Source organism: Poromitra crassiceps, assembly GCF_964638095.1.
Source record: "Poromitra crassiceps genome assembly, chromosome: 3".
Classification (NCBI taxonomy): domain Eukaryota; kingdom Metazoa; phylum Chordata; class Actinopteri; order Beryciformes; family Melamphaidae; genus Poromitra; species Poromitra crassiceps.
The window spans coordinates 72,503,715-72,531,129 of NC_139625.1; the positions used below are offsets into that span (position 1 = coordinate 72,503,715).

The 27,415-nt window shown below is 42.6% G+C and overlaps 1 protein-coding gene across 2 annotated transcripts; it reads right to left on the reverse strand.

Annotated features, from left to right (window-relative positions):
- On the reverse strand, positions 1-23,810 carry pwp2h (PWP2 small subunit processome component). 2 transcript variants are annotated; one of them, XM_083633617.1, is made up of 22 exons: positions 23,719-23,810; positions 23,654-23,687; positions 23,241-23,353; positions 22,630-22,724; positions 21,519-21,618; positions 21,264-21,407; positions 17,127-17,262; positions 16,229-16,437; positions 14,899-15,042; positions 14,664-14,734; positions 14,321-14,457; positions 13,612-13,760; positions 13,249-13,396; positions 12,291-12,441; positions 10,656-10,836; positions 9,894-10,041; positions 9,148-9,256; positions 8,857-8,922; positions 7,652-7,870; positions 4,767-4,917; positions 3,477-3,551; positions 1-847 (listed from the first exon to the last, which is right to left on the reverse strand). In XM_083633617.1, the coding sequence occupies exons 2-22, from the start codon at positions 23,669-23,671 to the stop codon at positions 691-693; spliced, it is 2,721 nt and encodes a 906-aa protein (XP_083489743.1). In that variant the 5' UTR covers positions 23,672-23,687; positions 23,719-23,810; the 3' UTR covers positions 1-690. The 2 variants fall into 2 exon arrangements, with proteins under 2 accessions (XP_083489743.1, XP_083489742.1); XM_083633616.1 differs by having other exon boundaries at positions 23,654-23,793.
- Positions 23,811-27,415: the final 3,605 nt, after the last annotated feature.

Genomic DNA, 27,415 nt, shown 5'->3' on the forward strand with positions numbered 1-27,415 from the left:
AACTGCTGTTTTACAAACTTATTTAGTAATGTACTTGGCCTTTTTGTATGTTTAGCTTGTGGTAACCATAACCTTGTAAAGCTAAAGTAAAAAGTAAAATAAAAACGACACCCCTCCTGGTTGTGTTCATACCTGGCTTATATAAAATGCACATTCATACCCTATGGACAAATGCATACATTTTTACATTTGTTCAATTGTTTTTAACTGAAAATGTTAGTCAATTACTAGTCTTTGTGGTTTGTACAACAGCTGCTTGTACAATTACTGAAAATCGAATGTTCAGTTCTGCTCCACAGTTTGAAACTGAACATCTTCACTAGAGAGTAGCTTTAATTAACTGTTTAACAGCATTAACTTTTCCAGCCACGCTTGGGACTCATACATTCTTCTGGGGATTCAAACTGGCAACCTTCTAATCTATTAAATAAATCAAGTGCCTGCCAAAATGTTCTCTCTTCACATTACAGATTGGTTGCATGCAACACATCTGGGATCTCATTTTCTCTTTAATAAACGATGCAGACCAATCACTCTTGCAGTTTATATAAGAATTTAATAAAAAAAAAACATTTGCAATCATCCGAGGTACACAGAAACATGTTTTCTTTACAGTCCAGTATCACTACTCTCTTGATGGTGATGTATGTTATGTTGATGGAGTGAGGTACATTAGCTTCAGGCTGCAGCCTACAGCACCATGTCCACGTCCTCTAAAGACGCCTCGCTCATCCCCTCTGACAACTCTTCTTCCTCTTCCTCCTTGTCTTCCTCAGCTGCCCTCTTCATGCCCCGCTGCTTGGACAGGGCCACCGCATAGCGAATGTTATACATGTTAAAGTCACACCTGCATCAGAAAAAACACACCATTAGTCCTTTTCCATTGCCGCTTTTGTCTGGGCTGGGGTGCACCATGTGCTTATTTCATTTCCTATGATCAGTTTTATCGTGCCGGTCCGTGCACGAGCATGCCCGAGATGGACCTACTCCGGTGTGGGGTCGCAGTGAGCCAGACTGGGCTGGAGCCCCCCCCCCCAAACAGCTGTGACAGAGCAGAACATTTTGCTGGGAAACTCATGTCTCTGTGTTGGAGTGGGGAGAGGTTGGTCGGTCGGGCCACAAAAAGTTCACCCTTTAGCTGGCACAGCTCCCTGGGGGGGCTTTAGCTGGCACAGCTTTCCCCATGTGGTGGCTTTAGCTGGCACAGCTCCCTGGGGGGGCTTTAGCTGGCACAGCTTTCCCCCTGGGGGGGCTTTAGCTGGCACAGCTTTCCCCCTGGGGGGGCTTGGGGTACATTTTGAAATACAGGGTGGCAGAGTAGGGTTGGCTGACCCTGCCATCCTGCATTTCTGGAATTTACATATGTGATCGCAGCTTTTGCAAATTCGTGCTTGTTTAAAGTAGGGATGTCGAAAATCATCATTTTTCTTGACCGACAACCGACAGTCATTAGCCGACAAGTGTCGGTTAACCGAGAAGATTAAAATGCGCATTTTGACTGTCTGTGCCCTATTAAACCCTTACCACAACAAATGCTTGATTTTTTTTCATTAGAAAGCGTTTATTTTTACATCTACAAGCAGAAGAAAACACATTAACAAAACGAAAAGACAAGTTGAATCCTCCAGCCATCTAAACAAAAACATTCCTCCGATAGGCTATACTGCTTTGAGCTGCACGCTTTGCATATTAAGGACACGTCAATTGACACGCAGCCGCCCCGTGAAGTACGGTACTTTGAGTGGACGACAGCCCAGGGGCTGCAAGGCGCACTGACAACGCGTGCATGACTACAGTATCTTCTACTTTTAGCCATACCTGCTTTTGGTCTCACTCCTTCTCCCTCTGTCTTCACGCACGCAACGAGGGCTATGCTCTCTCTATCTTGCAGCTGTCAGTAGCTGCTTTCACACCGGCTTTGAAAGTGTCAATGAATGCAGTCTACAAACAATCCGTCTCTCGTTGTGAAACAATTCCTCCGAACTGCTCTGTGTTGGACAGTAAAGACTAACGTTAATTGTTACTTTTCAATCGTCAATTAGACGCATGTCTGCATTTTTGTAACACGGTAAAAAACTACTGTTTGATCGATCATTGAGTGCGAGCGTATGCATGCGTGTGCATGATGAGCATGCAGAGAGGGAGGGAGAGAGAGTGAAACCGAATGAAGTGCAGTGCACGCTGAACGCTGTGAGATGAGCAAGGTGTCGGGTTTCAGGCCATGCGCTCCTGTCCTGACCAAACTGAAAACCCGTTTCAGCGGCTGGAACACAGAAGCAGCAGAGTGACTGGCTGGCTGTAGTCTGCACAGGGCAGGCAGGGCGACGCGTCAGGGGAGAAATGTATCGCACTTCTCCTGTCTGGTCAAAGCAGAGGGGGGCGGGGCTGTGGCGCATGTATGGAGCGGACAGAGAAGTCAGTGCTGCTTGACAATGCACACGGCTTTTCTCTCAAACATTTGGAAAAGCCTTTCTCTAAATTAATGTTGTTCTGGCAGGAGCTTTTAATTCCTATATCCTGCTGCTACAGTAACTACTTGTTAACATTGCTTACAGCGGAGGAGGAAAAAAAACACCATATTGGCAACACGTTGTATGCCAATTTAATATGCAAATTAACCGTTTGACCGACATGCTTAACCGACCACTGACGTTGTCGGCGGTTAACCGGTTAACGGTTAACCGTCGACATCCCTAGTTTAAAGCCTCTGTTTGTTCAGCTCTCAGTACTTTTGTAGCGTCTAGCTGAATCTCTGTGGTTTGAAGTTTAGTTTCTTCCCTGTGTTTTGGTTTGTACTTTCACAGATATCCACTTTATTTGACTGTTTCCTGACTGCTTTCAGCCGTATCGGACCCGTGATACGTTACTGCTGAGATGATGAAAACATTTCCTTTTGCTGCTGCTGCTTAATAATAAAAGCTTTCCATTGACAAACTAGTGGAAGGCCTTTTATTGTGAGGAAATGCAATGTTTATCCCCCGTTTTAACCTTGACTTTTGACCATTAGTGGCTAGTCAGTCACACAGCCATATCGCTGCTGCTGCTTTGCAAACTCCAGACAAGCACGTAAAGACACACCTTCAAGCGGGTCGCCCTGATGTATGGAAATACAAATTCCCACCTGCACTGAGCCGGCCGTGCCTGTTCGCGCTCTACAATGCGAGGCCGTGCCATGTATTGGAAAATGACTGGCTGAAATGACCAGAATGGTGAATTTGAAGCAAGGGGCGGAAAGTCTGGAAATGTATTTATAGTGTGTGAGTCTGATAAAGTTTTCTCTAACAGTGTGGAAAACTAATTCGGTCATTTCCAGGTTTTGAAAATTTTGGAAACTACCGTACACAAAAGGTTTAGAAAAGTGTGTAAAAAATGGTTCTACTGTCCTGTTATAAGTATGACAACCACATTGTGGTTTTACAGTGTTTTGATGTGAAGAGTGGAGTGATATTTCAATGTGTCAAAATGTGGAGACTCACAGTTTGGAGAGATCGTCAAAGTGTTTCTGGATGCTCTTCTGCAGGGCCTGGAGGGTGGGCAGTATGGCTCCTGACCTGCACAACACAAAGTAATGGAGTAGTCTGTCACTCTGAATGACCCGCACAACACAAAGTAATGGCGTAGTCAGTCACTCTGAAGTAATAGAGTAGTCAGTCACTCTGAATGACCTGCACAACACAAAGTAATGGAGTAGTCAGTCACTCTGAATGACCTGCACAACACAAAGTAATGGAGTAGTCAGTCACTCTGAATGGAAAAGCCTATGACAGACCATAATAAGCATATTTAAATTTAACCACCATTCAATCAGAATTGGAAGTGTCAGAAGCAGTGATACACAAAACAGATACGACGACAATGGCCATAGTAACATATTTTACGTAACATATCAATTTCTTTGCTGATTGAAAGTGCATTTTAACATATAATAAAGTTAATTTCCTCCACCAACAACGATGCAGGGTTGTTTTCACCGTCTGTCTGTTTCTCTGTTTGTGAGCCAGACATCTTAACAAGCTTTGCTCGGCTGACATTTTGGGAGATAGATACTGTAGCTTTCAATTGATTTGTCATGATCTGGACTTGGGATTTCCCCCCACTGGACTTTTTTTTTTTTTTTCATAACTATTATGCTGTGTTCATGTGCTAGCTGGAAAGTCTAAATCAAGCCCGGAAGACAAACTATGAACAAACAAACCATTACAGAAGCTGCAGCTTTGCAAGCTGGAGATTTGTTCAGCAGAGGTTTGTGCGAACCTTCTGCTTATTTTCTGTGTCATATTTGTACAGGCCATCTGCTTTCCTCAACAGAATCACACTCCATTCATTTCCTTGACACAGTCATTTTATAGAGCTTGCAGAGTTTACATCACGCATTGTTCTCTCGCATTATTCTATTCACAAACATGGTGCTCGTCCTGCTGTACATCATTTCAATGTTGCTTTTAAGGGGAGTTTATTAGTAGGCTACAACAATTTGTGATCACCCGCTACAAAGTCATCAACATTTGATCTTCACTCTCTTTGATTTTGGATGCTGTTGCTCATAAAAAGTATTAACACTTGAGCGATTCTAGAACGCATCACATAGTGCTTTCAAGTGTTCCATCAGTTCCAAGTAATGCAAACATTCCCAGGTTAAGTTTATTGTTGTGTCCGTTCTGAAAGCGAGTCGGAGCTTACCGACTCCACCGCGCGCCTGGTTGCTTGTTTCTCTTGCGAGATCTGGCAACATTGGTTCATGTGTTTAAGGAGCAGGTTTTCCCCACCTGTTCTTGAGTTTCTGTCCATGCAGCATGAGCAGGTTCTGGGCCCAGGTCAGGTAGAACTGCAGGTGACCCGACTTCTCCAGGGAGGCCGCCACAAAGCCCAGCAGCTTCTCAACATACACGTCAGGGAGGGAGCCGCACACCACTGCGACTAGAAAACACACACACACACACACACAAAGGACACAGATGTATACCAATGTCCTTATTCATTCAGGTATTTCAGCTCAAAATGCAGCCAAAGTAAATTAATTAATAAAATAATAAAAAATAAATCGACTAAGAAAGGGTTAACCTGAAAAATAACTACATACTACTACTCAACATTAATTGCCTGTAAATCCTATGGTGTAATACACATTTAAATCATGTACAAACTTGAAGTACTGGATTGAACATTTGAACAATGGGTTTCACTGATGTGCAAAATGATGAGAAATTAATCAATAACCTGTACTTGTAGATTCAATAATTTAACCAGTATTCAAAACAGGATAATAAAAGTCCCCTCTTAAGCTTTTTGGCACTTGTCACCAGGATGTTATCATCTTCAGTGTCTAAAGTCTGTTCAGTACACACAAAATCCCAACACTGAAAACTATTCCTACTGACCGTCATTATAAACTGTTAAAAATATAATTAAATTATCATTTCAACACCAAATTGTTGCCAAAGTGCTAGCCTGACATCGCCAGACCAATTCGCAAATGAGTCTAGAACTGTCAGTTCAATTTTGATTTCCAGGGGGCGTTATCAACGGGCACAGACCAAAATGCCACTGGACACAATTCGATAGACATACAGCCAATCACAGCAATGAAATGTGAATTTGAACGTGAAACTAAAATGCCTCAATGACACTCCTCTGTCAGTCATCGTATCAAACCTGCCCCATATTAGGTAAACAAACGCTTGTGATCAGCCAGACCGTTTTCCAGGTCGGAAAGGAAGGGGGGCCAGACGCATCCGCCAGCATATATGTCAAGTTCCCATTTTTTACATTTTGCCAATTAATGCATTATCTGAACATGTATTACATTAGCAAGTTGTATTACATTTTCAACCCATTTAGCGGCTGTGCACATTGGACCTGTGTTTTTCACATCAGACCGCTTTGAGAAATCATTTCGAGAGAGCTTCCAATGCGCACAAAACAGAGCACGGAGTGTTTTTTGTGTGTTTTGTTTTGCTTTTCCCTGCCGTCGCGCGCAGGACAGTTCAGGACGCAATGATCACACAGATGGTAGCCAGCTAGTTTTGTCTGTTGTTGATTGTTCGCACTGTAAACATGAAAGCCAGATTATTGGCAATTCTGGCAGCAGCGGGGTTTGAAGTTCCCTCTGCCAGGAGAAGAGGTAGGAGAGTGACATTGACGAGCAGTGCGCTTTTCCTCCAAATGTTGAACTTTTTTCAGCTTGAGACGCCCAGAGCCCTCCGCCAAAAACACGAGCCGCCCAGAGCGCTGAAACGCCAGGTGCTTAAACGCCAGGTGCTTAAACGCCAGGTGCTGAAACGCCAGGTGCTGAAACGCCAGGTGCTTAAACGCCAGGTGCGGTCCTCAAAAACGCAGGTCCAATGTGCACAGCCCCTTAGAGGGGCTTCATTTTCACAACGTATCACATTATCAGTTGCTACACCGTCTTTGGTCAGTTTTAGCCTTGCTTGTGTCGTTTAGCATTGTGGGTGGATTTTTACTCCACCATTGTGGCTCGGAGTTCTCAAAGATCTTCTCAGTCAAAGTTGGAAAGAGGACAGCGTCTTCAGCCTTTTCAGTATGAAAGAGTACAGCGTCTTCAGCCTTTTCAGTATGAAAGAGTACAGCCTCTTCAGTATGAAAGAGTACAGCGTCTTCAGCCTTTTCAGTATGAAAGAGTACAGCCTCTTCAGTATGAAAGGGTACAGCGTCTTCAGCCTTTTCACTATGAAAGAGTACAGCGTCTTCAGCCTTTTCAGTAAGAAAGAGTACAGCCTCTTCAGTATGAAAGGGTACAGCGTCTTCAGCCTTTTCAAGAGTACAGCGTCTTCAGCCTTTTCAGTATGAAAGAGTACAGCGTCTTCAGCCTTTTCACTATGAAAGAGTACAGCGTCTTCAGCCTTTTCAGTATGAAAGAGTACAGCGTCTTCAGCCTTTTCAGTATGAAAGAGTACAGCGTCTTCAGTATGAAAGAGTACAGCGTCTTCAGCCTTTTCACTATGAAAGAGTACAGCGTCTTCAGCCTTTTCAGTAAGAAAGAGTACAGCCTCTTCAGTATGAAAGAGTACAGCGTCTTCAGCCTTTTCAGTAAGAAAGAGTACAGCCTCTTCAGTATGAAAGAGTACAGCGTCTTCAGCCTTTTCAGTAAGAAAGAGCACAGCGTCTTCAGCCTTTTCAGTATGAAAGAGTACAGCCTCTTCAGTATGAAAGAGTACAGCGTCTTCAGCCTTTTCAGTATGAAAGAGTACAGCCTCTTCAGTATGAAAGAGTACAGCGTCTTCAGCCTTTTCAGTAAGAAAGAGTACAGCCTCTTCAGCCTTTTCAGTATGAAAGAGTACAGCCTCTTCAGCCTTTTCAGTATGAAAGAGTACAGCCTCTTCAGCCTCTTCAGTATGAAAGAGTACAGCCTCTTCAGTATGAAAGAGTACAGCCTCTTCAGTATGAAAGAGTACAGCCTCTTCACTATGAAAGAGTACAGCGTCTTCACTATGAAGGAGTACAGCCTCTTCAGCCTTTTCAGTATGAAAGAGTACAGCCTCTTCAGCCTTTTCACTATGAAAGAGTACAGCCTCTTCAGCCTTTTCACTATAATGATGTTTGGAGTAAATTTGGGGAAAGAACTGGCTCTGAATTCTTAATTCCCGTATTCAAACAGCCAGCGCACCAGAAGCCGGCTGCCTGTTTCACTCACTCTGCTTGTGCGGCACTGTTTCCAGCACTTCCTGGATGAGGGCTCGCTCATTGAGGCGGAACGCCAGCACGATGGCTGCCGCCCACTCCTGGAGCCGCAGCTGCCTGCGTGTGCTGGCCGGCGTCACGTCCAGGTCCAGGTCGTACGGGTCAAACACCAGAGAGCTGTCCAGAGAGTACACCAGCAAGCCCTCTGTGGTGGTGGCCGCCCAGCTGCGGCCTGAGAGCAGACAGAGAGACAGAGAGAGAAAAGTACACTCAGACACTGCACTCCACTTAGATTTATTTATTGCCTAATCACAAAAAAAGTTAAATAAAAAGATTTGTAGGTTAGAGCAGTGGTTTTCAAAGTGGGGTCCGGGGACCCCCAGGGGTCTTTGAGGGGGTTCCAGGGAGTCCCCAGCAAAAAGGCGAATCATTTATTTTCACTAGCTATAGTTCCATCCATAAGTATGCTAAGACAATGATATGACTATTTTGGTCATGGGTTTGATACACTTTCTGTAATAAAACATCTAAAAGCAGAAAACTTATCAGATGAGGGACCCTGGGACAAAACCTTATCAAATGGGGCTCCGTGGTCTAACTTGTGTCAGTCTAGGGGTTCTTGACGTGAACAAGTTTGAGAACCACTGCGCTAGGACATGAAACTTAAACTCTGATTATAGGGGTCCTACACATTTTCCTCAGATAAAATCCTTGATTTTGGACTGTATTTGAAGATTCTGGTCTATTGTCTAGACCAGTGGTTCTCCACATGGGGTCCGGGGACCACCAGTGATCCTTGGGGAGGTTCCAAGAGGTCCCCAGGAAACTGACGAATCATTAAACTTCACCATTATTTCATTTACAAGAAGTTAATACAATTGGAGAATGTTGAAGAATTAGTGTTTTGATCATAGTTTCACTGTTATCTCTCTGCCTACAATACAGATAGTCTGTTATCTCTCTGCCTACAATACAGATAGTCTCAGAATTCTGGACAAAATCAAACCCTAACCCTTGATATGAAAGAGGCTGAGAATCACTGATCTAGGCCACATCACTCTATAGAGATAAAGGTTAATAAAACCATATGTAAAACAATATTTGATCACAAAAATTGACTAACCCCTCCTAACTAATGTAAAAATCACTGGCATCACAAATCTGCCACATCTCAACTTCAATGGGGGAAACTATTATAGATGTAATTCTGCTACGCACCAGTAGGGGAGAAACGTAGCGAGCTCACTCGGATCTCCGGCTTGAAGTGTCGAGAGCTCATATCGCCTGTGAAGAGACAGAGGGAGAAGACGGCAGTGAGCACATGGAGCAGAGCTAGAGCAAAACCACTAGTAGACTGAATTAAGCAGCAACAAGAAGTGATTATCGTCCCTCTTCTGGTAATTTACGCTTTTTTTGAGAGATGTGCTGTTCATTAAAGATGAAAACGTATTTGCAAAATGTTAACTGTTGTCGTCAGAGTGCTGAAGAGTGTTGATGTGAGCATCGCACCTCTCTTGACTCCGGGGAGGCTGAGGTGGACCCCGTCTCCGTCCCCCGCTCCCTCATCCACCAGAGCCAGACTGCCAAACTCTGTCATCTTCCGTCTGTCCAGGAACTCCTGAAGGCAGAGGAAGACACATTACAGGGTGGTTTCCACATCAAATTTATGGACTTTCCAATGGCTTTCAAGGTTTCGTATGGGGACATTCAAAGACTAAAACTTGACTGGTCAAAATTAGACCATCAAACCATTCATTTTGAAACTGCTGCTGTATCTATCAATGCTAATAATCTTTTTCCATAACCATAGATTGATAATAATGAGAATATACAGATTTTGGTCAAGTTTCAAAATGATCTGTGTTGTTAGCCATATCGCCCAACCCGTTAGCTATTCCATATCACTCTAAAGATGATTAGTCATACCAATAAACAACATCATATTTGAGATGGCAGGGATTCTAAAACTACACAAAATATCTAGTTGTATGTAAACTGGGACAAACAAAAATGTGTATTTATTTAAAAAACAAACAAATTCTGTGCATTACCAAATTGTTTCTCTGTTTCTATACATAATATTTAGACATTCCAAACTTGAGTAGCGACTTTGCATTAAAAGTGATTATGGTAGATGGATCGTCTGGATCGGGACACAAGGAGTGACAATTGTTTGGGTTTAGTCTTTTACTTCATGTCAGCATGTCATATTTCTGATTTCTCTATGTTGCTCTAAACGGGTGAAAGGCCCATACCTCCATGGCATCAAAGGACAGGTTGCAGGAGATCTCAAACTTCTTCAGGAGGATCTGCTCCTTGATGTTGTAGATGCAGACAAACTTGGACTGGCCTCCTGCCAACATGGACTCCCCGTCCGCAGAGTAGCACAGTGACGTGAAGGACCTGGACACACGAGCATGACACACAACCCGAATCAACAACCAATTCTATCATACTGTAAGTCCTAAAGTGGGGTTAAGTTGGGGATGATTGAAGTCGCAGCAAAAATTGCAAAAATCTCTAACCTGGCACGAACCTCTGACCAGTAAACTGGTAACTTTTGTTTGCAAGCACTGGTTTAGTTGTAATTGGGCAGTGTGAAACTAAACGAACTGAATACTAAATGCACCAAGGTAAACTAGGCCTGAACGATATGCAAAATAAATAAATAATTTAGATTATTTTTGACAGATATTGTGATTGCGATGTGAGTCACAATTTTAGTAGAAATGGTAATTTTTACATTTTATTTTCACAGAAAAAATATATAAAATGATTGTGATCTTTGCTGGGGTCTGTACCAAACAAGCATGTTCCCGTAGGTCTGGAGAATATGATTTGTATTCTGGAGCATCTCTGTAGCACCACAATGCTTCATTTAATGTTATGTTGCAACACATTCTACCTTTATCAAAAAATTGCAGTTCCTGCGATTTGGATATTGCACTTGGCCATATTGCGATTTTGATCATATTTCTATTAATTTTTCAGCCCTAAAGTAAACTTTTCCCACTCACTTGCCCTTGGCAGACTGCTTGGCGGTGATTTTATCGGTCTCTTTGCGGCCCATCTCCAGGTCGTGGCGGCCAGCCACAGAGCCAGTTTGCGCGGCCGTGTGCGGGTTCCAGAAAGAGATCTCACCGTCCAGAGTGGCTACGGCCAGCTCCTGACCGTCCGGCCGGTAACACACCGACAAGCCTGGGGAAGACACAGTCAAGCTCCACATTATCCACTGCAAAGGCCATACGTTTCCCAGACCACCATTTCTTGGATTTTAAGATTTCAATCAGCTTTACTGTGAATTGTGATCATGACTAGACTGCATGACGGTTACATGGCAGTTTGGTCTACTCAACAGGAAATGACAGTGGGTCTCATCGACATAAAATCTGTGGTCATGGGTTTGGCGACTGAACAATAATTGTTTTTCCAAACTTTTCCAGATCTTTCCAAAATGTTTAAGGATTGAAAATATCAAAATAATTTGCTTTACTTTGAGAGACTTTCTAGACGTGCATAGGCACCTGTTGCAATGCAAATCCACCCTTTAATAAATTGTATTGCTATGACCTTAGTTCAATCAAATGGTGGTCTCGACCTAGTTTCAAGATGAAGACCAGACATGCTGCCTCGCATCATATGTAATCCTAGTGTGACGACAAGTGTAATCCTAGTGTGATGTCCGTGTGACGCACTTGCCTATATGACGCCGATAATGTCGTCAGTGCCGAGGCTATGACATGGCAGTATTTATAGCCATGCTCAGTGGGTCATCGTTCTCTTTCCCTGATCTTCTGGTCGCTGTACCCGAGCTGATCACATCCCATTCTCTGAAAGCTGTGTTTCGCCCCACCCACCTCCCCAGTCCACCACCAATGTCTTGAATCCTGAAGAATCCCCTACGGGGGGGGATTCTCTATTCTAGTCCGAGCAGATGCCCTCTCTCGCCTCAAGAAGAGAGGCTTCTTAGCACAGAGTCATTACGCCAAAGAACTAGTCGCCATGCTGCCATGCCATCAGAATTAGTTGCCATATCGTTTCATGCCATAGATCTTATCGCCCTGCCATACTTGAATAAAGCTTGCTTGTTAACTCTACCCTCTGGTCTCTCATGATTGAAACTAATCTGTGATGTCATCAAAATCTGGCAATGCTCCACTGCCGTGTATTATGGTTTGGTTCCAGAGTATTTACTATTTACTTTCTTCACTACAGATTATGTATGTATTATGTATTATGTATATGTTTATTATTATTATTATTATATTATGTATACAAGTATAATTATTACCTCCGCCGAGGAGGTTATGTTTTCAGTGTGCTTTGTTTCTTTGGTGTTTGTTTGTTTGCCAGCATGACATTTGGTAGAAGGGTGTAGCATGGGCCAAGGAAGAACCCATTATAATCAGACAAGCAAGCAGCCAAAATCACCGGCATCACTCAAACCCAACTCTCAGACCTCTAGAATCATGCAGTAAAAAGAAAGGCAGACTTCATCACCAAGGACCGGTCCCTTCACCCCCCCCCCCCCGCCATTTTTTAAGTATCTTACAACACCATGAGTGCACACAGAGTGGTCCCAGGGAGACACATCTGTACAAGCATGTCTTCATCCACTCATAAGCCAAACAGTGCTGCTGTGCATTAATTACCATCAGAGGTGAGGCGGAGCGTCTCCTTGGTCTGCCAGCTGTCCATCATGTCCCACAGGCGGACGGTGCCGTCCCACGAGGCGCTGGCCAGGATGGACTGGACCGGACTGAAACACAGGCAGCTGACCGGACCCTCGTGGCCCCCGAGGACCTGCACGACCATACGGAGGCACAAGTCAGGGTGGCATTGTGGTTTGTATATTACTAGGCATCGCGCTCGATGCCTAGTCGCCCGTAGTTCGGCCCCACCTGCCCTATTGGCGCGCGCGGGTTTGTGTGTGTTGCTCACTAAATTTTATTGCATCAGTGATGTCACAATGCCTCCTTGTGTGTGTGTGTGTGTGTGTGTGTGTGTGTGTGTGTGTGCCTTATTATGATATCACTGATGACATCATCAGTGTGTGGGTTGGTGTGTGCCCCCCTTTGACATCACTGATCAGTGTTGTCGTCACAATGCCTCCTTGTGTTGTGTTGTGTTGTGTTGTGTATGTGTGTGTGTGTGTGTGTGTGTGTGTGTGTGTGACATCACTGATCTGTGTGTGTGTGTGTGTGCGTGCCCTTATGACATCACTTTTGACATCATCACGGATGACATCACATCCTTAGCTAATTAGCGTAATTAAAAAATCCAGCTCCGTCAGGTCATCCGCACGGGTGCCCTTTACACACCCTGAAGGTTTCAGCCTGATCGCACGTAAAACGGCATAGCTGTGGCCGAACACAGAACTTGAAACAAACAAACAAACAGACCAAGTCCACATATTCAATTCTGTATATATATATAGATGGAGTGATAAAACATTACACAGGATTCCAACACATTTTCAATCAAAAAAATTCCCTCGTTTTTCCAGTCCTTGATTAGGTTTGAAGATTTTGTGTTCAATATGATTTACGCAGATAAGACATATTTATTTCCCATGCCAACTACCTACAGAGTGTTTGGGGAACCACCTACTTCGAGCAGCCTTCCGGTCTGCATGGACCAGATGAAGATCTCAAAGGAGTCCTGGGCTCCTGCGCTCACTAGCTCCCCGCTGACATCTACTGCCAGGGAAGAGAACTGCGCAGGCCGTGGCGAGGTGAACGTCCGGAAGTTTCGGTACCTGCAGCAGCAGCACACATAGAGAATGTAAAGCGCGTCTATAAACCCACACACAAACACACACACAGTCTTCAGCTACATTGACTGCTTTACATACAGTATTATGCACAAATTAATTATTTCCATTTCTTTAGGTATCACATCCACTCCCTCTTCATTTTTGCACACTCTCCTCTCTCTCCAGTCAGTTGAAGTGTAAGTCTGTGGGTCCGTCACCTGTGGAGGTCGAATGCTCGGACCGTCCCGTCCAGAGAGGCGCTGACGATGACGAAGCCGCTCGAGGTGAAGGTGACGTTGGTGACGCTGCTGGTGTGCTCGGTGAACGTGACGAAGCAAAGACCGCTGTTGGTGTTCCACACTTTCACCTGTGGAGAATGAAATCCCGCTCAGATTTAATGCACAAATATGTCTATGTTGAGAACAAAGTAGCTGCAATTCTTCACACAATACCATTAAGCTCAATATTCTTGATACTGTATGTGATGACATTTGTGAGGCATTGTTCTATTTTGACCACCCATAAAGCACTCAACAACACAGCTTGGTAAAGTTACATGGAAATGAAAATGCTCAATAGTCTGCCTTCGTATTTTAGAGCGATCTTACAATTTATGAATTAACCAATACCTATTCACTAGACCAATATGACTCTCAACTAGCTCATATCCTCCTACAATTGAATACATCCCTGTTTAGCTGAAGATTATTCTTCACAGTAACAAATATCACAATATGTGGAATGATGGTTGGTGGGTCAACAATTACATAAAATGTGTACAAATATGTGTAATGAGACTGAACGATACCATATTTCCATATTTTCCAGAACTCTCAGACTTTCCAAATTAGCAAATTAATTCCCTGTTTTCCACACGTGTGTATGAATGCTCAAAATGGGCTGTAGTGGAAGAGACGGAGTGCTCACCTTGCTGTCATCCCCTCCTGTCACGATGTACTGTCCGTCTGGAGAGTAGGCCAGGGCAGCCATGTTGTTGAAGTGTCCCTGCTGCTTGAAGACGTACGACTCACTCTGCCACTCCCACACCAGCAGCTGACCCATCCCTGTGAAAGAACACCAGCCGCGACACCAAGATTAAACATTAGACATTAACAATTAGCATCAATTATCACCTTCTTTTCTCTATTCATGACACTATTCAAGTTACTCTATGCAATAGCTTAAGACATGTTACACCTGTCAAATTATTGGACTCATGCCTCACCCAACTCTGTAGTGTACAACATATGAAGAAACAGTGATTTCTTACCAGAGCAACCAAAGCCAATCCAGTCCCCAGTGTTGTTTATAGCCACTGAAGCAATTCTCTGGTCCGAAATACTGGAGGGACACACATGCAAATAGCCAAATATGTAGTTAGTTTATAGGGGGGGGGGCTAATGTCAAACACAGAAGTGTTGCGCGGATAGAGCCTACTCAGCTTATTTCATAACAGTGTACAAAACAAGTATGACATTGACTTGAGTGACAGGTGGGCCCCTCACCTTAGCGAATGGATCAGGTTGAACTCTGGAAGTTCGTGCAGGTGGAAGATTCCAGAGGCAAAACCCGTAACCAGGATGTGACTCTCCTTGTGAAAGGTGGCGGCCGTGAGCTTGTTGAAATCCCCCTCCTTGTTGAAGAAATGTCTATGAGAATTGTGGGGGAAAGGATCAAGAGAGTCAGACACACTTGACACAGTAGAGTCGGCGAGAGCCAGGAGACATCTTTAGAAGCCATTATCAATTAAACGTTGGGGTTACTTTGACATTTTGAGCTAGGATCTGCTATCTTCTCCAGGCACCTTGCCAGAAGTTCACTGGCACTAATTAAGAAATTAATCTGCTTGCTGGCATTCCTTGTGAAAAGTAACAGGAGCTCCTACAGTAGCTTGTTTTGCAAACATTGTTCATCATGAGAAATGCTAACAATGCTATCAGAGCTTTATCACAGAAACGTTCCCTCACTTTGTGACAGCAACTGCCCAACAGAGACAAGAATACATGCCATGTCCAAATGTAAAGGTAACGACATTCAAAAGTTTCTTTGGAAGTTTTCCCAGAGCATGAAGAGCTGCTGTGCTCGGGGAAATTGATTGAATAACGTTACTCTATTTACGGATGAGGAAACAATATAAGGCAGATGTGTGTCTTCATACAGCATTCTAGAAACTTACTTACAAATACAAATCCATGAAAGATGTAGAAAAGGCAGCCAGCACTTGAAAAACATTAAAAAAAACAAGCAAGACTGGATATGGAAATAGATTTTGATTAACTACACAGTTCGGTCAGATTGCAGGTAATTTAATCCACAATATCAGGGCAAAAGCTGTGGTTACACTTGTCAATCATTTCTATGTGATTTTTAAGATATCATTTAGAACTGTAACAATTACTTGATTGAGTAGTAGTTACCAAATGAATCGCCAACTATTTTCATAATCAATTAATTGGTTTGACTAATTTTTTAAGAGAAAAAAAGAACGAAATTCTCTGATTGCAGCTTGTTAAATGCGAATATTTTCTGGTTTCCTGACAGTGAACTGAATATCTTTGGGTTGTGGACAAAACAAGAGATTTGAAGACATCATCTTGGGGTTTGGGGAACAATGATAGACATTTTTCACCATTTTCTGACATTTTATAGACCAAATTACGAATCAATAAATTTAGAAAAGAATTGACAGATTAATCAACAATGAAAATAATCGTTAGTTGCAGTGCTAATTTGATTCATAAGATCAGATTTTATTATCACAACTCTGTATGGCCACATTTGGCCTGAAAATGGATATTATGCATTACATGCTCACTGAAATCTGTGTCAGCTTACTTGCTCCTGTGCTTGTATCGGACGTTCTTGGTCTTCTCCCTCTCTTTCAGAGTTTCAACTCTCCCTCTGATGACCTTTCCCTCCTCCTCCTCCTCTTCTTCCTCTGTCTGGGACATGGCTCTCTGCTGGCTCTTCTTAAGTACCAGGCCGTCCAGCTCAGTGTCGCTCTCCCATACACACAGCGTCCCGTCCTGGCTCACCGTGTACAGCTGCCGGCAAAACACATCAGGGAGACAGAATTAAGAGTTTCACACTACAAAATGACATATGCATTGACTGAGAAATATCTGTCGGCATTATAACAACACTAAGGTAAACAACACTAAAGTATCACTTTTTAAAGAGTGGATGGATTTATTGGTTGAAACAACTTCATATGAAATTATGTTAACTGGAACATTAGATAATTATGATAAAGGAACTAGAGAGATATGAAGTCTTCCTCTGTTCGTAAAGAGGCAATTGTTGTTTTGTCTATTCTGCCATGCATTTTGCTTGTATTTGTCATGTCCCATGCGTACTAGGATTGTATATATTGTGTACATGATGGAGAATGAAAAGAAAAGAAAAGACATTTTAAAAAATAAGGTTGTGAATCTGCAAACATCGGGACATCAAACGCCATCATAGTGAAAATTCTATTTAGCGAGTACCGTAGAAACATACTTTTATCAGCATATACTTTATCCTTAATATTTTGTGTTTTTACCAAGATCTTCAGTTAGCTTTCTATTAATATATTAATATCTTTCAATACCTTTTACTCTTTGTTCGCCAACCTATACTGATTTAGGGTTCAACACAGTTCCTCTTACTTTCTCTTTAGGTGTTGACTCCTTTCAGATGATATAATAAGTTATAATGACAGCAGATGAATGGAGAGGAAAAACAAACTCACATCCAGACTGTCCTTCTCAAAGAAACAGCCGGTGATCAGGTCCTTGTGCCCACCCAGGGAGTAGTAGATGAGGTTGGCCCAGCGCTCGGCACCAAACACCCATGTTGACATGTCTTTACTGCCAACCACAAAACACCTGAGGGGGAGAGTGGGACAAATTCACAACTTCACCAGGGACTGATGCTTTCATTTAGGATTCTGGACTGATCAGTGTGAAAAAAGTGTCTCCTCCAGGATTTATTTAATCGCATGTCGTACGACACCGCCAGCCCGGAGAATTGCACGGATTTACTTTTCTATAACAGTTTGTGCTTTGCACCATTTATTTCTCTATAAAAGTGATGTTATATAATGTAATGTTTGTTTGTTTGTAGCATCTGTAACTTCATGCTGCTTTTCTTGGCCAGGTCCCCCGAAAAATATGTTAGCTTATTTTGAAGCAGCGGTGGCCAGGATTTAGCAGTAGGGATGGGAAACAAAAACCGGTACCAAACAGGCCCCGGGGCCAAATTTGTAAATACCGGAGGATCAATAAGCTTTCACGTTAACTGTTCTCTTATCGGTAGGGCTGTGCGATTTTGCCTAAAACTAAAATTGACGATTTTTTCTCTCAAAACCCGATTTTCGATTTCGATTTCGATTTATTATACTATTATACTTCTCTAAACATTTGTTGCCCTGCAGAGCTCTTTTCCCCCCTTTTTTCCATAATTGACAATTTACGCTTTTACTCTGAAGGTAGAACAACTCTACTTCCTGTTTTAGCTTGCCGCTGCTATGCTTAACTTCCTGGCTGTTGCTTGCTAACTTGACACTGGTGGATTTGCGTGTTCCTCGGTGAGATAATTATATTAGTGTCTAAGCGACCACCCGTGCTCGGAGTTATATCTGTACTAGAATAACACAAAGTCACAACAGGAATGCGTGGAACTGCGATAGCAGTTAGGGGGAAATTCAGACACACAGGGACAGGTGAGTCAGCTGAGGCAGCCATGAATACAGCCAATCTATCAGTACTCGGTGGCCTCACGTGTTGTTTTGTTATTATGTGAACTGTAAAGGCAACGTTTCATCGTCCGGTGATAATGTCTGTGTTCGTGTGCGCGCGTGAGTGTGTTGTGGCAATCGTTATCTTGTAGGCTACAGCCGGCAGTGCAACAAGCTGCTTTTTGGTCGGAGGTGTTGAAATAAGTCCATTGTGCTGCTGTTTTTAGTAGCAGTATCACAGCCTCTAGAGAGACTTTACAGCGGTGAGAATGGACAAGTAGCAGCATGCGTACATGATAGAGAGCCGCCCTGCGTAACGTACTTACCCTAGTTAAAGTGAAAATTAAATTAAAAAAAAAAAAAAAAAATTAAAAAAAAAAAAAAAAAAAAAAAAAACGATTTTACGATTTTCATTTTTTTAACATCGTCCTAACTAATTAATTCGATTACGATTCAAAATCGATTAATCGCACAGCCCTACTTATCGGTACTGGAGAAATTAAGAAAATAGATTTCCTATAATTGCTTAATAAACGTTATCTCGCTGCGCACATGTTATCTCACCAACTCCGTAAGACATACCTATGATAGTCTAGTAGGGGTGGGAATCACCAGATGCCCACGATACGATACTGAAACGATACTTGAGTCACGATACGATAGTATTGCGATACGATAGTATTGCGATACGATAGTATTGCGATACTGCGATATTTTCGATATTGCGATATATCGATATTGCGATATATTGAATATTTCGATATTTCGATATTTTGCGATTTCTTACTTTTTCAACTGCAAATGATGTCCCCAAAGGAAAACTTTGTCAACATCTGGTTTATATAAGAACAATTTTTCAGTCTGTACATCTGACTTCAACCATTTTATTGCAGCAACATTGTCAAGTAGACAGACCAACAACTTTCATAAAGTCATGTCATAGTTGCATGCACCTGACAAACTGAACTGTTTGTTACAGTCTACTTACAGTCCACCTTAACTGGATGTGTGTGTGGACTACTGTACTTATGTAGTTTTTGAACAATGCAACTTCACTTCACTTGCACAAAACATCTTGTGCAGCCCATTCAGTAACTGGGGAATTTGTAAATTACTGTTATGACAAAACTGTTACTGTTAAAACAAAATGAAAATATGCTACCGTTTGTTTACTGCTGGCCTTGGAACTAAAGTTTATAGTAGCCCGGTGGCCTGGCATGAGTTGCAAAAAAAAAAAAAAAAAAAAAAAAAATTTTTTGCGATATCGATACTTGGCGTCCAAATATCGATACAATATCGTCAGGCAAAATATCGCGATACTGTGGTGTATCGATCTTTTCCCCCACCCCTATAGTCTAGCCTATGATATATTTAAAAGAGATCGCTCCATTTGTCTCAGACGAGACACAACAGCGAGGCGCCATGTGTGAAAGTCTCCACTTGCACCTGCCTGCCTGCCATGCCTGCTGCCCTGCTTTCAGCGTGTGTGTGTGTGTATATATTGTGCACCGCCCCTCTTCATGCAAACGAGTCGCAGTGAAAAGAGAGATAGCAGAGAGAAGGAAACGATCAAAAAGTGTGGATTAGTTAGTACTTCATTAGATAGTCGATGTTGCTTACAATGCTTGTCACAAGTGCAACAAATTGTTCGCTACTATCGCTAGTAAGGGTGGAAACACGAGCAATCTGTCTAAACACTTAGCGAAAGTCCATCAAATAGAAACTGAGAAATGCATGGTTTTCCACAAGCTACTCGAATTTCATCTGTCAATACGCAACCTGGTTACCCCGTTCACCTCCTCATGTAGCCTATGATATGTCAACTAGCAGCCTAGCGCCCACACACAAGATGTAGCTATGCGAACATGGATGGTTGAGAAATGCATGGTTTTCCACAAGCTACTCGAATTTCATCTGTCAATACGCAACCTGGTTACCCCGTTCACCTCCTCATGTAGCCTATGATATGTCAACTAGCAGCCTAGCGCCCACACACAAGATGTAGCTATGCGAACATGGATGGTTAATGATGAGAGTAAACATTATCCAGCTGATTTGGTGTGTTCCAATCCAAAATAAATCGTCAGAGCATCATCTCAGCTGTCCTTCAGAAATGCAGTTTTCCTTTCAGAGCAGGGGGTGGGGGGATTTAGTGATTTTGGGGCGAGTGCAGCAGGCAAATAGTGTCGTGTTTTATTCAGGGGCATATTGAAATGAGGCAGAATTTACTCGCCTATTTTCAGTTCAACTGTATCAATGAGGGGAACACAGTACATAGTTTACCCACCTCTGTATTTACCACTACTACACCACTGTTTATGCTTTTTCTAACTGAATGTTGGTATTGGCAGTGGTAAAAGGAGATTTTAATTCTTATATAATGCAGGATATTTTAATGAATAATAAAAACACACCCAAACATTTTGCTACCTTTTTTTGTTAAAGCTGCAGCTACAATGAACCTAACCCAGTCCCACTTGTTTCTGTTTTTTTTCTCTTAAAGATAACAAAAAGAACCGATAAGAGTAGCGTTAAAGTACCAGATCGATAAGCAGTACCGATAAGAGTAGTAGTATTGTTAATTCCTTAACGATAACCATCCCTATTTAGCAGCGGTGGGCTGCCGCTACTAAATGCATATAGAGGAAACCCTGGAAGAATGACGCTTTTACAACTGAACCAGCTTGCATCATATTCACACCTGATTTGGGCCAAGACCAATATACCAGTGCTTCAATATTATTGGTTGCTATTAGCATTTCTAGATCAGTAATAACAACGCACCGATACAGTACATTTTGCATTAAACTCATTCTTTAGGAACAATTACTTATGGTCAATTTCAAAATCAAAATAATTTATATTGAATGACAGTCAATTTAAACAGTCAGTATGGCCTGTCCTTTTTCTTTCAAAGCAAAAAAATTAATAATTTCCCAATTGTCTCCATTTCATTTAATCACACCCCAGTTAACAGCATTTGTTATCGGTGTGTGTGTGTGTGTGTGTGTGTGTGTGTGTGTGTGTGTGTGTGTGTGTCATCTGCAGAGTTCACCTAATTAACAGCCAAACTCTAAAGTTTAAACCAAAGGAATAACAAAAGTCTCCTGTGAACTGCTGTGTCTGACAAACCGTCCGTCTTCCACTCACTTAGAGTCGTCAGTCCAGTCGATGCAGGTGGTTTCGTCGTAGGGGCCGTAGTAGCTCTTGTCCAACACGAAGGCGTTAAACTCCCGCTGCTTCCCGGGAGCGTGGTACATCAACGCCACATTCTCCTTTGTCACAACAAACTTCCTGCAGGGGAAGGGGAGGGGAGGGGGGGTTAAATCCAAATAAAATATACATACATAAGAAACAGATGCAGCCTCTTTTGGTCGTGGCTACAGTGAGTGCTGAGCTGCTCACCTGCCGTCAGGTGAGAAGCGGATGCTGCTCACAGGCTTGTGGAAGTGGAAATGATGGAGGATGGCCCGCGTGATGAGGCTGACCAGCAACGCCGCTCCATCTGTATCACACACACACACACACACACACACACACTTTGATTGATTTGGTTTTTCCCCAACGGCACCAAAAGTATCTTCCATTTAACTATATTTACAGCTCTATATTTACACCGACCACACCATAATTTTTCTAGATCTTTTTTTGTTTTTCCAAAATGCATCCAAGCTGTGATGAGTCAGTTTCCCCACTAAACACTGACTGTTAAACCCATCCTAAGCAAAGCCATTGTTATTATTTTCATCATTAATTTATGCGTATTAACTTAAGTTATTTAGTTTGTGTTATTCTGTATAAAATGAGATTGTGTATTCTGATTTTGACCAGCTGTTATTTTCTGCAAATAAATGTTCGCAATGATATTGTTTTTGCTTGAAATTACAATCAAATGTGGTCAACAGTTGCTAAAAGAATATCAAAAGATAGATTTTACGCAGAAACAGACCCATAAAATTGAGCAAGGCGGTAGTTCAGGCAGGCCACGGATGTCAAGCCCAGCTTAAACCCAGCCCACAGCTGATTAGGAGCTGATCTCAACTGATGCCATTGGCTCAACTCAAACAGGGGCGCCCTATTTAAACCTGCTTTACTCTGCCTGTCATTGCTGCTTCCTCTGCAACCCACCTCCTCCCCAGCTCCTCCTTTCATGCTATATGCTATATCTGACTTAAACAATGTCATTTCTGTTGTCATTGTGGCTGCTCTGTTCTGTACCTGGGGGTCTTTTGCTGCTCCTTGCCTTAAGGCTATTCCACAGATGCTGTGGAAGGGCAAGGAGCTCCCAGAATCTGCTGCTGCTGCTGTCCAGAACAGAGCCATACCGCCAAATTTAACTTATGCAAATAAAAGCTTTAAATGTATCTAAAGTGGTGTTGTGTTTTGACTAAAGTGGTCCTGACTGAACTGAAAGTGATGTGGTCTTTAAGTTTTTTCCACATCATCACATAGTATTGGTGAAAAGGGAAGGGAAGGGAAGTTTCAGTGGCAGCTTTCAGTTGTGTGTATTTCCTACCTTCGTCCACCAGTATGGCCAGGTTCCCGTCCGGAGAGAGACCCACACATGTTATGTTCTTCTTAGTAGAGACTGGCAGCGTTTCAGATGTATTGCTTGAGGACAGAGGGGGAAATGTTTCAGTCTTAAATGGCTTCTGTTTTGGGTTTATTATGATAAAGGTCTGCTTGCATTTAAACAGCAGGTTTAAACATTTGTTTGTTTACACTGACAATAGACACATTTTCACAAAAGAAAGACTGGTTTCTTATATTGTGACCTTAGCTGATGTTAAATTTTATTTTTTAATTAGGAGTAAATGTGTTACAATTGTTCTTAATGTAACCAAATGCTTGTAACGTTTTTTGTGGATATTTCAATATTGCTAAAATTGCAATACTACTGTTACAGCTGTTCAATTTTTTATTTTGTCATTAGTGCAGTGTTGATTAATTGTGCAATGAATTACGCAGTTAGGATGTTCTGTTACTGGTGACTAGACTACTTCTCTCTCTGGGAGGTTCAGTAGATCCAAACCAGACCATAAAAAATGCACCATACACCATGAGACTGAGAGCATCTCCAGAGCTTTTCATCTTCCAGCAGTTTCATTGAATGATTGGCTTACTTACTTCTTCAGGTCGAAGACAGACAGTCGGTTCCCAACTGGACTGATTACGCTGTTGCCATCTTTGGAAAAACTCAAATTCCCCTGGCGATATACAGCTCCTAACAGATTGGAGAACTAATGTACAGTGAAGAGAAGAGCGTTTTTCAGTGCAGTCAATTTCTGGTAGGAGAGAACTCAATTCATAAATGTGACGATTCTACACAAACATTACTGGCACGTTTAATGCCCGGGAGAAATAGAAATTAAACGACAGTTCACTAGTTTACCGATCAAGCTGTTTTGGTAAATTCGGTAAATACGAGTGATTCGTCCATTAAATTATGTTGCCAAGTTTATTTCCCATACAATATGAATGTGTCTGGGCTGCGGTCCATTGCTAACAGTCAGTTAGCTATCTAGCAGTGCCTTACTTACCCTATAAGCGAACTTCATTGTATAAAATATTCCTTAGATTCCATGCATTCAGTGCCTACTATCGATATATCCCGGTAATAATATTAATGCATAGCTGAACATGTTAAACAGACTCAATTCTCAACTGTCCATGCATCCTCTTCCAGCTCCACACGTGTTTTGCGTTTTGTTGACACTTGACACTTCCGGGTTGGTTTCCGAATTAAACTCGCGACACTGCTCCCCCTAGCGGCAAGGAGTGCAAATGAATGATAGTAAAAAGTAAAAACCATGGCACATCAATCTTTATTCAAGACAAAATCCAGTCCCAAAAGAAAATTAACAAAAACGAGAGTAAAGAAATCACTGGTGAAAACAAACAATTCAAGAGCAAGATCTATTCAAGATATTACAAAACTCTTTGGAACTATTAGGACGATGCAAGTTTGTTTTTGTAACCTTCATCATAATTATTGTATTTTATGGATCTCATCAGTATCCTTCTAAAATGTATTATATAGCTCTTTTTTCATACGGTATTTGTCCTCCCATAAGGACAGAACTGAAACGCTTGTTACAACTGCAATTAAGAGACAGTGAGACTAGCCTAAATATTAAGATATAGGAGAGGATTTTCACGTTCTAAAATTGAAACCAAATGTGGGTTAAAATCAGTGGAAGTGGAAGTCATGTCAAACGCCTGTGTCAAACACTGAGCTGTTTTTGACCATCTTCAAGTAGTATTCAGTGCTGATAAGTGGTAATTGAAATACTCCACGTACAACAACAACAAAAACATTTCCTAATGCTTTGTAAACAGAATTCTCATTAAAAAGACAATTCAAACACAACTGCAGGTGCAGGACTTTGAAACTGTCAGTGGTGCGAGTGGAAACAGTCAAATATCGCCCATCATTCAATATCACCTCAGCTGAACACGCGCACGGCGCACGCACACACACACACACACACACACACACTAGACACAGTGAAAACAACCCCTGCTTGAAATGAATGACACAATAAATGAGCCGAGCAAAACCCGGCCATCCTCGCTGGTCGCCGCCTCTCTGGCCTTCACACGATCCCTCTTGTCCATTTTGAATACCCTGGCTGAATAATTCAGGATGTTTTAGTTGTGCTTGTTCACCTCTGGCAGCTACACACACAGCACGCGTGTGGAAACGGGTCAGTGTGAAGGGTGTGCTGTCACACCATAACCTGAGATATCATACCATCATATTGACATGTCACTGAAAGCACTCGCTGATGAGGTGAGTAATTGGCTGGAGGTGCGTGAGCTGCAGTGGGAAATGCAAATCTCGCTGTGTTCTCAATACGGAGTCATCACTATGTTCCTTCAGCCCTATGTTCCCTCAGCATCAGGGTTAGGGTTAGGACATTTTTTCCCCAGGATGGCGAAGGCATGACCCGCCCTACTCTACCTCTGATTGCGTTCGGTTTAGGCATGGAGAGTGATGATTGGGTTAGGTTTAGACATTAAGAATTGATGATTGGTTAGGTTTAGGCATGAGGAGTGATGATTGGTTAGGTTTAGGCATGGGGAGTGATGATTTGTTGGTTTAGACATGGGGAGTGATGATTGGTTAGGTTTAGGCATGAGGAGCGATGATTGGTTAGGTTTAGGCATGAGGAGTGATGATTGGTTAGGTTTAGGCATGAGGAGTGATGATTGGTTAGGTTTAGGCATGGGGAGTGATGATTTGTTGGTTTAGGCATGGGGAGTGATGATTGGTTATGTTTAGGGATGAGGAGTGATGCTTGGTTAGGTTTAGGCATGAGGAGCGATGATTGGTTATGTTTAGGCATGAGGAGCGATGATTGGTTAGGCAGTATGAGGAGTGATGATTGGTTGGTTTAGGCATGAAGAGTGATGATTGGTTAGGTTTAGGCATGAAGAGTGATGATTGGTTGGTTTAGGCATGAGGAGTGATGATTGGTTAGGTTTAGGCATGAGGAGCGATGATTGGTTAGGTTTAGGCATTGGGAGTGATGATTGGTTAGGTTTAGGCATGAGGAGTGATGATTGGTTAGGTTTAGGCATGGGGAGTGATGATTTGTTGGTTTAGGCATGGGGAGTGATGATTGGTTATGTTTAGGGATGAGGAGTGATGCTTGGTTAGGTTTAGGCATGAGGAGCGATGATTGGTTATGTTTAGGCATGAGGAGCGATGATTGGTTAGGCAGTATGAGGAGTGATGATTGGTTGGTTTAGGCATGAAGAGTGATGATTGGTTAGGTTTAGGCATGAAGAGTGATGATTGGTTGGTTTAGGCATGGGGAGTGATTGGTTAGGTTTAGGCATGAGGAGTGATGATTGGTTAGGTTTAGGCATGAGGAGCGATGATTGGTTAGGTTTAGGCATTGGGAGTGATGATTGGTTAGGTTTAGGCATGAGGAGTGATGATTGGTTAGGTTTAGGCATGGGGAGTGATGATTTGTTGGTTTAGGCATGGGGAGTGATGATTGGTTAGGTTTAGGCATGAGGAGTGATGATTGGTTGGTTTAGGCATGAGGAGTGATGATTGGTTAGGTTTAGGCATGAGGAGCGATGATTGGTTATGTTTAGGCATGAGGAGCGATGATTGGTTAGGCAGTATGAGGAGTGATGATTGGTTGGTTTAGGCATGAAGAGTGATGATTGGTTAGGTTTAGGCATGAAGAGTGATGATTGGTTGGTTTAGGCATGGGGAGTGATTGGTTAGGTTAGGGTAAAATATCAGGGTACCGATCAGAGGCAGGGTGGGTCATGCCTTCACCATCCTATGAACATAGGGCTGAAGGATCATATTAGACACGCTCCCTCTGATACATGTTGGATGGGTCGTGGACTCTTCAGTGCACTGGACACACGTTGACTGGGGAAGGAACCCATGATCTGTCGGTGATGGGGTCTCATCTAGCCGCTACCTGCATGTTCACACTGCAAGAACATGACCAAGAATTCACCAGAAGTACATTCACTTCCTATTAGGGCCTAGAGGTGGGCGGCCAGGGAAACTTGATGTGGGATGGCCAACAACTTTTCAGGGTCATCAATCAGACTCACTCAATCAGATTCCTGGCTGTGATTCCCTACTGAAGTGATTTAGTTTCATGAACATTCAAGACCCGATGTAATGAACAATAGATTCTTCTTCTTCTTCTTTAACATTTTGCCAATATTGCTGGACTTACACCTATTTACCAAGAGCTTACATGCAAAAGAAGAAGACAAAAAGCTTTCTATAAATTTCACATTAAAATTAAAAGACTCTGATTACATCTAGTCAAAGGCTGGTTTAAAGTCTACAGGAAAAACGTCCCTAAAAAACAGCTTGGCGGACAGTTGCATTGTAGCTGCTGCACATCATTAAACTTTAAAGTCTTTGTTACTTTGTTTTGCTAGCTAGCTAACTGTAGCAACTCGATGGACGGTAAACAGATTAAGCAGTGTCAGGCTGTGCCCAGTGAAATCTCAATGGTTTTACGGCCGACAGTTTCTACCCACTCCAGACCTCCTGTTTGAACAGCAGGGCTAGCCGACACAAGATTAGCTCGAAACTACTTTTTTCTCTCCCCCTATTAGTGTGTTGGAAGGCAATTAAAGCATCAAAATATATCTGTGTTTGCCTGTTCAAAACATCGCCACAGTCCACCACATAGCTGCAGTCTGAGCCTCTGGCCACACGCACAATCAGACAGACTAGAGCGACGCCCATCCACCAAGTCGCTCGTAGTGTGAATGCACGGTAGGTAGCAGGCGCCTTAACACCTCTGTTT